Genomic DNA, 14127 nt, shown 5'->3' on the forward strand with positions numbered 1-14127 from the left:
CAAAGATTTTATTTTCTATACTTGCATTGCTTCCCTAAATACTTAATTATATTAATTTATAATTATTTAAAGAATTTTTGGTTGATTTTCTGTATCTCTAAACTTCATTTAAGAGTCAAAGTCAAACAGAAGGAGGGTGAAAAATGCAGTAACAGAATGAGAGAAACTCAGGTCAACAGTAACCTCAGGAGGTCAAGTAGTGTAACTTCCTGCTAAAACAGGGATAACTCCAAAGGTAGCTGTGTTTGCTCAGGGCTTGTCATTCTGAGTAACAAATACTGTAAGAGTGATAAAGTATGAAAACTGTAATGACAAGTAAAGAAAAACCAAATTTAAAATATCTTTATTAATGGCTGATTTGAGGAGCTAGACATTATCTTTTGCAATGTATTATTATTTAAGGCTCTGTATATCTTTGGCATTTATATCAGCAATCAATTCCACTCTATGTTATTTATAAGATGATATTTTTTAATATAAAAAACCTATGTGTAGTTTTATTTAAAAGAAACATGAAGTGTGTAAAATAAATAAAAAAACAATATAATACCAAACAGGTCTTGTGAACAGAGAAAAAGGGAAAGACATAATAAGGCAATAAAATTATTTTCTCTCGTAATAATCTAGTAGAAGAATAAAATGTAATAAGGAACCCTATATCAGGGAAAAAATGTAATTTGCAGGTTTTGATGAAAATTGTTTCTTATATGTGATGAAGGTCTGTTGAAGCATGTATTTCATATCATGAGATCGATCCAGGTTATGGTTTAATGGTCTTTACTTTTTCATCGTCCTCTGCTATGATTTAAATCATTCCCTTCGCTTCTGGGAACAAGGGGGACAAGGCCTGAATTTGGAATTTGGCAAAATATAACTGATCATCCCCAGCCAGAAGAACTTAATACTCACACTGGTCAGTAAGAATAGGGCACAGGAATATTGCAGAAATTGAGAAGTCAGATTATATTTGGTCCCTGTGTCCCCAAACAGCACAGCCCCACTGCATGATTTTTTTCTCCCCGAAGCATTGTTAGCAGAAGATATTCTTTTTCTGGTGATTGAAATGGATGGATAACGGCAATAAAAATGTCTCGCAATAAACCTACTACTACAACTATGGAGTTCCAAAGTCACTGTAAGAATAGGAGACACTAAAATGAGAATTCAGGATATAATTTCCCTTACCTGCTATTTCTGGTTCAGCTGCAACACAGAGCATGCATAAAGTTTTTACTATGAATATGATTGATACAGTGGGAAGAAATACAGTCAACTCATCAAAAATCTTCCCCTGGAAAGGGTGCACAACTCTCCTGGGGGCAGAACTTTGATTCTGCATGCTATGATTTCCAATGTAGAAAACCCTGAAATTTTTCCTGTAATTTGACATAGCTTTATAGTGGAGGGAGGGTGTGTTTTAACAGAAAAAGCTACATTTTCAATTCAGACATCAACTTGACAAGTGCTATTTTCAAGCAGTGAAAAAGCCCCTAGGAAATATTTTATGGATGGAATCTTTCAAAGAAAAATTATTAGAGGAGAATATAGCAGAAAAAATTCTGTGTCTGTTGGTATTGCTTGTGCACAAATGTAGGTGTTATGAGTCAATGATAACGTGTGTATTTATATATTTAAAACAACAATTTCTTGCTTGATTCATATTAACTAACACATGTGTTTATATATATATATATGTATATATATATATATATATATCGTGTCAAGGGATAACAAAATTGGTTTGAGACTTAAAACAGATATACTTGTCTTTTTTGTACAGATAAATGTAGAGGAACAAAACATTATTCCAAGAACCCTCTGATGTCCATACAGCTATCACAGACTGGCTGACTCAACACCCATGAATAATGAGACAATTGTTTAAAAAATACTGAATTTTCCACCAGTTTGTCAAACAAAAATTTCACATAATAGAAATCTCAAAGAAAATCAAAATCACCTACTTTGTATCTATATCTTTAAAAAATCAGATCTCAGCATAACAACTGTTCATGCAAAAAGTATCCCTTTTGTCAACCTTCTGCTAAGAAAATAGCAAAAACTCCAAAGTATCTACAATGTTCTTCTCCTAGTATTTTCAGTTCTGTTAAACGTATTTCAGAAATGTATTTCAACTGTTCCAGCTAACTATAGGAAAGTTTTTATATAGTAAGTTCATAACTCAGTATAACTCAGACAATTCTGACTAAAATAGCAGTAGAAGTACAATAGCTATGTGATTTAGGAGCTTAGATAAAAGAAGGTAAATTAATGATTTTATTAAATAAATTAAAACTTGTGCTGTTTATTCCCACCCCTTCCCTGCTGTCCTCCTGTTTTTAAATACAGTTAACTGCCTTGGGGTTGTCACCCCAAAAGTCACAGAATTCTGTTTCTGCAGAGAGCCAGTGGCAGGATTCAATCCAAGTACTGAGGCTGATCACTTTTTCAGTTATAGCTTAAACACTCCCCACATATTAAAATATGGAATAATTGAGTATATTAATTCAGTATCAGGCAATGTAATTCAATGCAAATGCAGAAATGATAGCAATAATTATTAGTGTTCTAATTATATTTGTACACTATTTGCAGAAAAAAACCCAAGGGGCTTTTCAAAATGTATTAAATATATTAAGGCTGCTTATTTACCATTTATTGACTGAATGATTGATTGATTGATTGATTGATTGATTGATAATGATGTGGAAGATTTTATATGCAAAGGGAACATTCCACAGACATGCTATGAAAATACACATGAATTTAGAATTATTTGACAGCTGAAGAAATTGAAGCCCTGACAAAACAAATGGATAGAAGATCTAATTGCAGAAAAAAAAGTATAATAAAACCCAGTGACTATAAATAACATGCAAATTTGTCAGCAGAAGTACTTTTCCACGTGTCTGGTGAATGCTTCAATACACTGAATCAAGATTGGATTGCTTACAGGAAACAGTGTTTTAGTAGGGCTCAGCTAGAAGATATGAACCAAACCAGGGATCATTGAGTGAAGCTTCAGCCCCTCTCTCACACAGAATGTCAGAGACCACATGTATCTCCTACAGCTTTAAACTATGGCATTAATATTTTTGCTATCAAATTTTATGTTGCATATTTGTTGGCCAGGAGAAAACAAGTTGTCATTGAGATGTTGCACTGCCCTATTTTAAAATCTATATTATGCATAGAATTTACATACATCTGTTCTCAAAACAACAGGTAGAACCAAAACCTTCCTAAGAAAACTGCCTTGCAAGCATGCTGAACTTGTGGCACCACATGCATATTCCCAGGGTGATGATTACATGTTGCCACTCACCAGGGTAACTCCTTCCTCATTCTTTTGATTCACACTCCCTCCACTTGAGATGAGCTGTCGGACGTCTGTAAGCATTGTCATAGCTCTCTGAATCTTCATTTGGCGTAAGGAATTCAGCTCTACACCTGGAAAAAGAAAAGGATAAATCCTTCTGCTATTTTATTCGTCAATAAAGAGCAGATATGTGATTTTGTGTTCTGGGTTTTTAAAAGCTTAATCAACATGTAAATAGAATTTAGTATATATTTTTGAGTGTTTACTTACCTACAGTTATCAGAAAGTCTATGCCTACCTTTATCAGTGGATACATAGATGATTTAAGTCAATGAGCAATATCCAATAAACCACCCTGATCTCCCACTGACTGCAAGAGCAATTGCAGGTAAAGCAGCTGAAATATCATGAAACCCACTGGGAGTGTGAAATAGTTGTGATTGGGAAAATAATTTAAAAATCTAAGGAAGCCACTCGAGTGTTTGGGACTTACTTAATTTTATTGTTGTTTCATTCTTTCAGCCCTGCAAATACATCACAGTATCCAGACCAGTCCCTCAAATTTGGTGGGTGAACTGCTTGAGAGATTGTGAAGTCAAGCAAATGACATTAAAATTCAACACTTTTTTATGTGTCTGGGTTATTTTTAACTGGGATTAGTTCTCCAGTTGAGCCAAGACCACTTCAGGGTCCCATAAACCAAGAGGGAATGTGGTGTGGCAGTAGGAACAAATAGAAGGGGATGAGAGGAATGAAGGGTATGGGATTGCTTGTGTCAGCATTGCTGCTGAAACAATTGTCAAAGAACAGTATGAAAAAGAAGATAAGCAAGGCAGTTTATAATCAAAATAAAGCATAGTATCCAGTCTGACGAGGTTTAAAATAAGAACCAGGATACAACAAAAGTATAAAGTGATTAAATTAGCAACTAGATTGATAGGAATAAATAACCTACTGGGTGCTTCATTCTTCTGCTTCTAGTTTCATGATATTATTTAAATGTATATATAGAAAATGAAATTTGAGTATAAAAATTCTATTCTGGCCATGGCATAGCAAAAAGATCATATGAAGAAATGATTTTTTGTTTCTCTTCTGCATTTGTCACTGAGTTGAAAACTGACAAACTATAAATTAATTTAATCAATATATATTTAAAAATGTTTTACCTTCAAAAGTTCTTTAAGTTCTTTACATTACCAAAACAATTTTAGCATATTTAAGGGTAAATCATATTTTGAGTTTCTTATTTTTAATCTGCCCTGTATAAATGGGTACACATTTATACCCTTGTATAAATGGGTGCGGTGCACAATATGTAGTTCACCAAATAATTCAGTTTTTTTCCAACATACTGCTTTATGTTCTGTTGCCTGCAACACTTGTAAGAGTTTCAGCTCTGAAGTGAAATGTTCAGTGTGAGCACTTTCTTCCTATTCTCTTCTTTTTAGACCTTTCACCTAAATGATACTAAAGAACACCAAATATAAAACACAAATACAAATATGATACGGATAAAATTATGGTTTTTTGTATCTGGATCCACCCTGTAATATTTCATGTGAATGTAATTTAGACAAACAGATACACATACACATACTTGGGTGGAAATTATTTTACTACCTCTTTGTCTGAGAATACCTCAAACACGCAAAACTGAAAACTAAGTTCACAATCCACAGATTAGAAATACAGTTTCTGCTTTTCCCAAGAAGAAAAAATGAAAAATAATAAAAAAACCCTGAGAGTGAAATACAGTTATTATGAGTTTGTTTCCTTCATAATTTTTAACATAAATTACAGTAATGCCTACACATTGAGGGCAGAGGTCAGCTGAGTCCACTCAGCCTTTTCTAGCAATTTATACTGACTTACACCCAACATAGTCAGAGAATTAACATATCAGTACATTGCTATATTAACAGTGAAATATTGATCCTTACTCCCTGTAAATTACCTTTTATAGTTCCTTAGTGTGACTTATTGGGACCACAAAAAACCTAGCCATTGAAAAATTAACTCTGCTCAAATTTAAGAGGAAATAAAGAAAAGCATTCAGTTGCATTAATTGCTGCTAATAATTATTTTCTATCATAAATGTAATGAAAGCCATGAGCTCAGAGAAAACACATTAAACCATGCCACAGAGCAACAAAAGTCACAGTCTGTGTGAATCTGAAACCTATTCAAGACAGGTTTACTGGCTTCAGACTAATTGTGGAATAAATGAATGATACATATTTCACTAAACAAACAGAAGTAAATCAGCACAGCAAGAGGGGTACCAAAGCAGCATGGTTCCACAGACTTCAATTTTAAATATCCAGAGTAGGTTTGAAAATGCTACAGAAACAATAGAATTTCCCGTTCTCTACCTTTACAAAAAAAAAAAAAAAAATGAAAACATGCAAAAATAATCTAAATTTCAGTCTTAGAAGCACAGTTTTGAATTCCAAGAACCCAAGAGCTATTAGGCTTCAAGCAAAGATTTCTCTGGTGGGAGCTGAGAAGTAGATTTATCAAGCATGTAATATATCTTTCTGTGAAGCTCGACCAAGGAGGCCTTGTCAATAAGTGCTTTCCTTTAATCAAGTTCATAATTCTGGGGAGTTCACTCTCCCTCCCCAGAGTGTGATACTTTCCAGGAATTTAGATTAAACAAAAAAATGCTACTTATACAGTAAATAACTCACTGCCTGAATCAAAGAGTGACCTTCACGTTGCTTTCCAAAGGGGAAATGTGGTTTAGATATTCAGCTGAAGTGGGACGACAGCCAGCATGAATAAAAAGAGGAAGAAAAACACATTGGCATCTACTATGGGAACATATCCATATTTCAAAAACTAGAAAGCAAAAAAAAAAAAAAAAAAAAGGCATATGATGCAAAAACCACTCCAAATACCCTGTAAAATCAGAAGAGCTACATGGTCACAAATTCTACAGGAGATAAGATGAAGAAGGAACAGTTAAAACATCAGTGACCCTGCAGGGCACACATTTGGTGATAAGTATCAGCACTGATGTCAGGCAGGAGCATAACCTAAAAGCTACAAAATAAATTACCTCTCACTGTTTAAGAAAAACACCTGACAAGGTCATTTTATGTGCTTTGGCTGTCTCACCTTCCCTGGCATATCATTATAGAAGTGTCAACCAAAAGGAATAGAAAAACCTCAGATAAATAATGCAAAAGTAACTTTCCAAAAGTTTCAGTGATAAAGAAGTACAAGGCAAACAGAACTGAGGGTTGCTATTAAACACATTTTCCTCACAAATGTCCAGTACAAAGAAGTGTGCAAGGGGAACACCCATTCCTGGGACCAGTACAGAGGAAAACCTGAAGCCCTCTGGCAAACACCCACTGCACACACCCCCGGCAGCTGCTCTTGCTGTAGCATGCAGGAGGTCTCATTCTCCAATGGGCTTAACATTCTTAAGGAGAGGTATCAACAACAGTATTGAAAAGTATCAACAACAGAATCTTGTCTTGCAAACACGAATGTACATTAAAAACTTGCAATGGCTTTGAGAAGCTGATCTCTCTTCTCATACTTGAGTTTTCTCTCATTTTTATCTATATATCTGCCCTTCCTGCACAGAGCTGTAGATACATCAAGGCTCTTCACCCCATGTATGATGAGCCTCTCTTACCCTTCTATAATTCAGGGGATATCACAGTTTAGAATTTGTATTTTTCTTCTGTGTGGCATAGAATAGGATAGGCATGTTAAAAAAAAATTAATCACAGCAAAATTCTTTAAATAGTAATTTTAATTCTTTGAAATATCTGGATGTATTTATTATTTTATTTGCTTAACGTTTTAGAGAGACTTTTTTGGCTGGTTAGTAGATATCTTTGTAAAAAACCATTATTTTTGTGAGATTGAATTGTTCAATAGCCCTTGTGCGTATCACTTGGCATTATGTAAATCTGCTTTTCAAAGGTCAGCATATAAACAGATACATGCTAACAACATTTACTATGTGAGAAGGGAAGCCAATATTTTCAGATTCTGCAAAAGAATGTATACTTATAAAACTACTGAGGTCTATAGCTCTAATTCACTGCAGCAGTACTGACTGGATGTTGCTGGAGGGTTTTGCCTGTCTGCCTTTAACGATATCATTACATATGTTTAGTGAAGCATCATTAGTTTCATAGACTGGCCTGAGTTGGAAGAAGCCTTAAAGATGATCTAGTTCAATCACCCTGCTGTGGGCAGAGACACCTTTCACTAGGCCACGTTGCTCAGAGTCCCATCCAACCTGGCCTTGAGCACTCCCATGGATGGGGCATCCACATTACCAAGCTTCTCTTGGCAACCTGTTCTGTGCCTCACCATCCTCACAGTAAGGAATTTCTCCCTAACATCTAATCTAAACCTACTCTCTTCCAGTTTAAAACTATTATTGCTGCCCATGTAAGCAGTCTCTGTCCATCTTTCCTATAGGCTCCCCTCAGGTACTGCAAGGCTGCAACTACGTCTGCAAACCCTCCTCTTTTCCCAGCTGAACAAGCACAATTCTCTCACCTTTTCCTCATAGGAGAGATTCTCTAACCCTCTAATTATCTTGGTGGCCTCCTCTGTACTTGCTTCAACAGCTCCATGTCCTTGCTGTGCTGGGGACCCAAGATGCTGCTGGATGCAGCACTGCAGGTGGGGTCTCACCAGAGTGGAGCAGTGGGGCAGAACCTCCTCCCCTGACCTGCTACCCACGCTGCTTTGGATGCAGTCCAAGGCACAGTTGGCTTCCTGGGCTGGTTAGGTTTATCTGCTTCTAGTATGAATATGCTCTCAGAAGTGAAGTTCCTACCTCCTCCTCATGTGGATATCAGAGTGACAATTCTCCCACTCTAGTGAACATACTTTTATTCCTCTCTCTTCTACAACAAGGACATTGATGATCCTTTCAGCTAAAATTAGTTAAGTGAACTGTCTCTTAACTCGCATGAAAACAAAAATAATTTTTGTAATTTATTTCAAAAAGCTGGCACAATTTCAAGGCTTTATATTAATGCATTCATTTGTGGATATGTATTGCATGTTTATTATTCTATTTGTTATAGTAATACTTGAATACAGAAGCAAAATAATTATATCACTGTCTCCAGATACTTGTGGTAAATATCATGTCTGGAATTAGATCATCACAGATGGTATTTCAACACTACAGATTTTACTGCAAGGTTTTAGTATGTTATAGTTAACATTTTTTTGTAAGAGAGAAGTAAAAGCAGGCAACCCAAGATATGTAAGGGAGGCAGGAGCTGAGGGTGAACACAGGCCAGGCAGGTCACCATCCTTGCTGACCAGGACACAGTCCCACAACACCCAAAAAAGAAAATTGAGCAGGTCTGGTGATGGGAATCAGGGATAACAGAAGTTCTGTGATTGCCAGAAAAGCCTTCAGTGATAAATCCAGGTAAATAAGATGAAGCAAGGTTTGGGGTCAGTAAGAATCATGGCTGGGCACAGGACTCCCTGAAGCAAGGACCTGAGACTAAATGTGGCTCCAGAGACAAAGGATGGGTGAAAGATCATGACAATGCTGCTCCCAGCCTTGACTCTCAGCTTAGCTCCTTCCCACCTGACAGCTCCCAGGTCACGAGGCCACCACAGCTGGCCTTGAGCTCAGGCAGCCAAGCCCCTGGGAGGAGGGCTGGAGGAGAGGTCACAGGGCCTGTGGATGCACTGTGGGCACTGACATCTTTTTCCATCTAGATTAAGTTTATAGTTTTAGAAATTCTATAAAAAAGTGATAATGATGGTAATGAAATAGATTATTTCTTGATAAGTTGTTTAAAAAGGATACTGAAAGGGCATCCCTAGTTTCTGATGTTCTTCACAACCTTTTTTCAAATCTTAGCAAAGGCTGTTTTCCTTCTAGCATCTCTTCATAACTAGATCATAAACTACTGGCTATAATTTTAAATGCTCATTTCACTGTCAAAAATTTGCACAGTGAATTTAAGGGTTTTCCCTTTGATAGAATCTTATGGGTGACATGCTGGAAGCACAAAAATATTAAGGAGAATCTAAGATTTCAAATCCCCCCAAGAACTATAAAAAATTAAAAATTAAGATAGCTTATTCACATTTACATTAGAAAACACAAAGGCAAATGAAAAAAAAAGGAAAATGACCATTCTCAGCTATGACATTTTCCAATGTGCCACATTTTCCATGTGCTTCATTTTTTGAAAGGACCTACAGAAACATTTCATTTATTCCTTTGTTCTCACTGAAAACACTAACACCTAAATCCTACTATCAATTAATCAGGCTCTCTTCAGAAAACAAATATTTTTGTGTGTGATAATCATATGAGTAGGTAGTTCCCAATCAACAAGAATCAAAGGGAAAAAACTTTGAGCCACCCTGAGGCTGTTTTGTTTTGATTGCCTATTTTTCTGTCAACCTACTGCATCAATATTGTTGAAAGAAAATGTGTAAACATAAATCAAAATCATGGTGCATATGGTTCTAAACCAGAAAATATATTAGGGAATTTAGTTTTAGCCGAAGCTTGCTGATCTTTAGTGCTAAAAATCTTAATGTGTTGGCATTTTAGTCAGTTCTTATTGCAGTATATTAGCAATAATTCCTTAATGTCTGTGAAATAGTTTGAAATATTAAAGTCTAGAAAAGTATTTTTCTGAAATAACATTGATTTATATCCCTTTATTTTCTTTACTGTACTAAAGAAACTCTAAGGGTTTTTGTCCCCTCATTGTATTACTAGATCCATTTAAGGGCTTATGTACCACAACCTCAATACTAAAAAATTTTAGTGTACACATTCATTCTTTTTGACCACCAACAAATAATCCCAATGCAAAATGCACACAACTAGGATCTTCATTTTGATCTTTTTCTCACAACAAGTGCCAGAGTATTGGGAAACACACAAGGAGAGGTACTGTCCAGGTGTTGGCAGCTGTGGGGCTGTAGGGACGGGTTGTGTGGAGAGGGGCAGGGGCTGTCCTGTCAGCTCTAGCAGACCCTCAGCAGGACACAGCTGAGCCTGGCAGACAAGTGTGACCCGTGGCAAAGCAGATAGACTCTCCTAAAGGAGCTCCATACCTGGAAAAAAAGCCCAGAATGGAGCAGAGAAAAAGTGTGAAAAAGAAAAGGGGCAGAGACAGAGACAGCCATGTACCAACTCCCCCACTTCCATGTGCTGCCTGTGATGGTAGAAGAGTATGGAGTGAAGAAGTGAAGCCTGAAAAGTGTTGTTCTGATTTTTGTCTTTCTGTTTCTCACTACCTGAGCCTATTCCAGTTGACAAATTCCACCAAGTTGAACGTTTAGCCTGTGACAGTAACTGGTAAGCAATCTTGCTGTCCTTGTCAGGAAAGGAATGGGTAAGCAGCTTTGTGGGAGATTTTAGTGCAACCACACTAGATTTTATGGATAACTTCAAATTAAATTACAGTTTAAATCAAAAATATTTTTTGGTATATCTTCCTATCACATTCTAGATTACTGTAAAGTGTCAGGTTTGCGGTAAATTTTTTCTTAATCCCTGCCCACTACTTTTCTAAATTAGATTTTTCTGCACATGTCATATGTTCCCATATGTTGTTAACTGTTGGCTTCAGGGAAATTCTCCTTATTGTAGTAATTGACAAGTTGGCTATTTCTGGCTAATGTTAAAAGCTGTCTTCTGTGTAGGATTCTCTACTAACATTTAGCTTCTTTTTTTTTTTTTTTTTACTTCTACCAACTGCTGCAAGGCAGAAAAATAAATTTATTTATTCTATTTTGCAGCTAAAGACTAAGGCTTAGTTCCTTTGCTAGTAGAATTTAACAAACAATGGTCTTTATTTGCAAAATCTGCACAATATTTTAACTGATTTAAACCATACAAAGCCACTTAAATAGATAGGGCTTGCACATGATTTTTTTGCTTTATATGCAGTTTTCTGAGACACCTGAATATGATCCTTTTAATACTCAGGGAACAAAACAGACCCATTATTCCCCCAGCTTGGAATATCATAATAGATTTTGCTTAAGTACATGAAATCTCTGTTACCGTCAAAGGTCAATAACCTTTAACTGGCTATTTTAAGTTCATTTGCCCCCACAGAAAGTGAATAATATTGTGTAAAATACTTTGCAGAAAAGCAATACCCAGTTTTTCTCTTGTACCTGTGTCACAGTAGAAAAAGGAATACTATCCACACCTTTGAGTAAATCTGTTATTTAAATATAGTCAATCTTCAAAAAAATAAAATCACAACAGATGGTTTTCTTTTGCTTAAGTAATTATCTGCTACTGCATGAAACTCTCACTACACAACAGACAAGAAAGACATTAAATTTGCTTTGAGAGACGTGTGGTATGTAGACAGTTCTTTAAAAAGAAAAGTAAATGTCCAAATATTCTTTTCTCAGATTCAACAAAAAGGCTGATGTACTTGGAGTGCACAGTTATACTACTGAAAACTGAAGCCTGAGACCTTTGAGGACAAAGGAGAATATTTTTTCAGAAATTAATTACAGTCAATGTGTCACCTCCTATTGACTTGGCAAATACAGAATCAAGAACTATCTGTCAGTCATTTTTAGTTCATAGCTGAGTCATGCAATCCACTATACAACTAAATACCAAGTAATGAAATGAACAAAAATGTTGCATTCTTCAAATTATTAAATATTTAAAACAGACTAATGGAAAAGGAGGAAGCAAGGAACATATACCATAATCAGAGTTTCACTGACACAGTTGTACAATAGAACATTCTGTCTCCAAAACCAGACAATACCCTGGCAGTCATTTAATGTTTGATTGTTTTAAAATGCCATTAACTACTCAAAAGATTTGCCTTAAAATATAAAGCTGTTATTAACCAAAACAAAGGTTATGGAAGGTGCTGGGTGGGCTTTCTTGGTGATTTAAATGATCACTCAGGTTTAGAATAAAGCAGGACAAATAGTGAAACAACTATCACCTTTTTACATTATGTCCTAGGGTGACTTTTTATAGTGCTGGTATCCCTAATTGTCTGTTCTGATTACCCTGGATATTAAGTTCTGCACCTTAAGACTGGTTCCAAGAGAGAAGGGGAGGAAAAGAAGTGTGGAGTTTATCAGAAACTGCACTTGTGCACCCACATCTTTGTCCTGGACTGTGCTGCCTGCAGTGGGAAGTTGGAGAGAGCTCTCCTTGCTCTTAGTTTTTAGCTAGCTGAGGCAGAGAAGTTCCCTGGACTGTGGTTTCTCTTTTTCTTGAAACTGATTGGCCCTGCTTGACTGAAAACCCAGAAGAATACTGGGAGCTCACACCTGTGACCCACCAGGGCACAGAACATGGAATTTTCCAGCACAGGAGGGACGGATAAGAGACTCAGTGAGCTGAGCTACACCCGATGACAAGGACTTTCTGAATTTGCCATCTCTTCAGAACAGCAAGAGGTTTTATTGTTTAATATTACTCATTTTATATGCTTCTGAATACTTTTCTTGTTAAAAAACCAGGGTTTTTTTCCATTTTTATCCAATGAAATCTTTTCCCAAACCAGGTGGGGGAGGGGCTGCTTGAATCTGCTTTCTAGAGGGACCCCTTTAGAAGTTTTCTCCCAAATTTACCCTAAACCAGGACACATTATTATTTTCATAATAATGAAGTGCACCGCAACTCCACAATGAAGAGACACTTTCTGAAAGCAAACAGTGAATGGATATGAAGTTGAAGGTGTAAGAGGCAACAAAGAAAATTTCAAATGAAAAGAAATTACATAAAGATGGGTTGCACTGGAATGGGAGCCTGGAGAGAAGTAGAATCTCCAGTCCCACCTGGCTTACTCTCAGGTGGCCTTGTCTTGGCAAATGTTGAAACCTTAAATAAGTCATTACTTTCTTTTCATAAGAAAACAGGAACACCAGTAACATGGAAAACCAATGACATCTTGGCACAGAGCAAATTCAACAGCTTTTACTGGTGTTTTCCTGTAGATGGTCAAATTAATAATCCTTCTGTTCTCTACAGTCAGCATTTCCTAGTACTGCACTGTTGGTGATAGGAGTATAGACTACTGGGTAGGCACCTACACACAGACCTGTAAATTTAAATACCCTAAAAGTCAACCTACACAGCAGACTTCTATGTCTCAGCTGGCCATTCTGGGCTCCCTCCATAGCACATAGAAAGAAGCATGCAGTTCAGATCCTAATTCACATGCCTCATTACAGATGCCTAGTTTCAAAGCATCTCTTCTGCTTTAAAAAGGGTTTGCTATAGAGTAGTTACCAGACATGAGAATTTAGATAACTCAGTCCAAATAGAGTCCTTGAGCTCATGAGTCCACTAGGCTTCTGAATGCCCCTTGGACATAATCTAATATGATACAGTTAAATTGTTTCCCATACTTTCCTAAACATAAAGCAGGTTACTGTATTTTCCCTTCCATCTTCAATTAGAGATATTTTAAATTAAGCTTACAATATGCCAGAATTATTACTGAGCAGAAACAATGCTCTTAATATACAAGGGATGTGTACCTCGAATTGTGTTCTCTTAGTAACTGAAGTCTGCTAATTTCTTTCTTCAGTCAATAAGTACTTTCAGCATACAATGTAACATTACTAATATAATATAATATAATATAATATAATATAATATAATACAATACAATACAATACAATACAATACAATATAATATAATATAATATAATATAATATAATATAATATAATATAATATAATATAATATAATATAACAGCAGAGAAAGCTAATTTCTGTACAGGAAAAGAGAATATTTTAATGAAATAGTAATAATTTCGTTAGAATTCAGTAAGAA

At 36.0% G+C, this 14127-nt stretch overlaps 1 protein-coding gene across 8 annotated transcripts in view; it reads right to left on the reverse strand.

Annotated features, from left to right (window-relative positions):
* Positions 1–14127, reverse strand: part of MYO16 (myosin XVI) — a 358973-nt gene that overhangs the window by 199654 nt on the left and 145192 nt on the right. For all 8 annotated transcript variants that reach the window (XM_031503852.2, XM_021545590.3, XM_021545595.3 and 5 more), the window contains exon 6: positions 3326–3450. In XM_031503852.2, coding sequence (XP_031359712.2) covers positions 3326–3450 — 125 coding nt within the window. The remainder of the gene's footprint in view (positions 1–3325; positions 3451–14127) is intronic.

This window comes from Lonchura striata, chromosome 2 (assembly GCF_046129695.1).
Source record: "Lonchura striata isolate bLonStr1 chromosome 2, bLonStr1.mat, whole genome shotgun sequence".
NCBI lineage: Eukaryota > Metazoa > Chordata > Aves > Passeriformes > Estrildidae > Lonchura > Lonchura striata.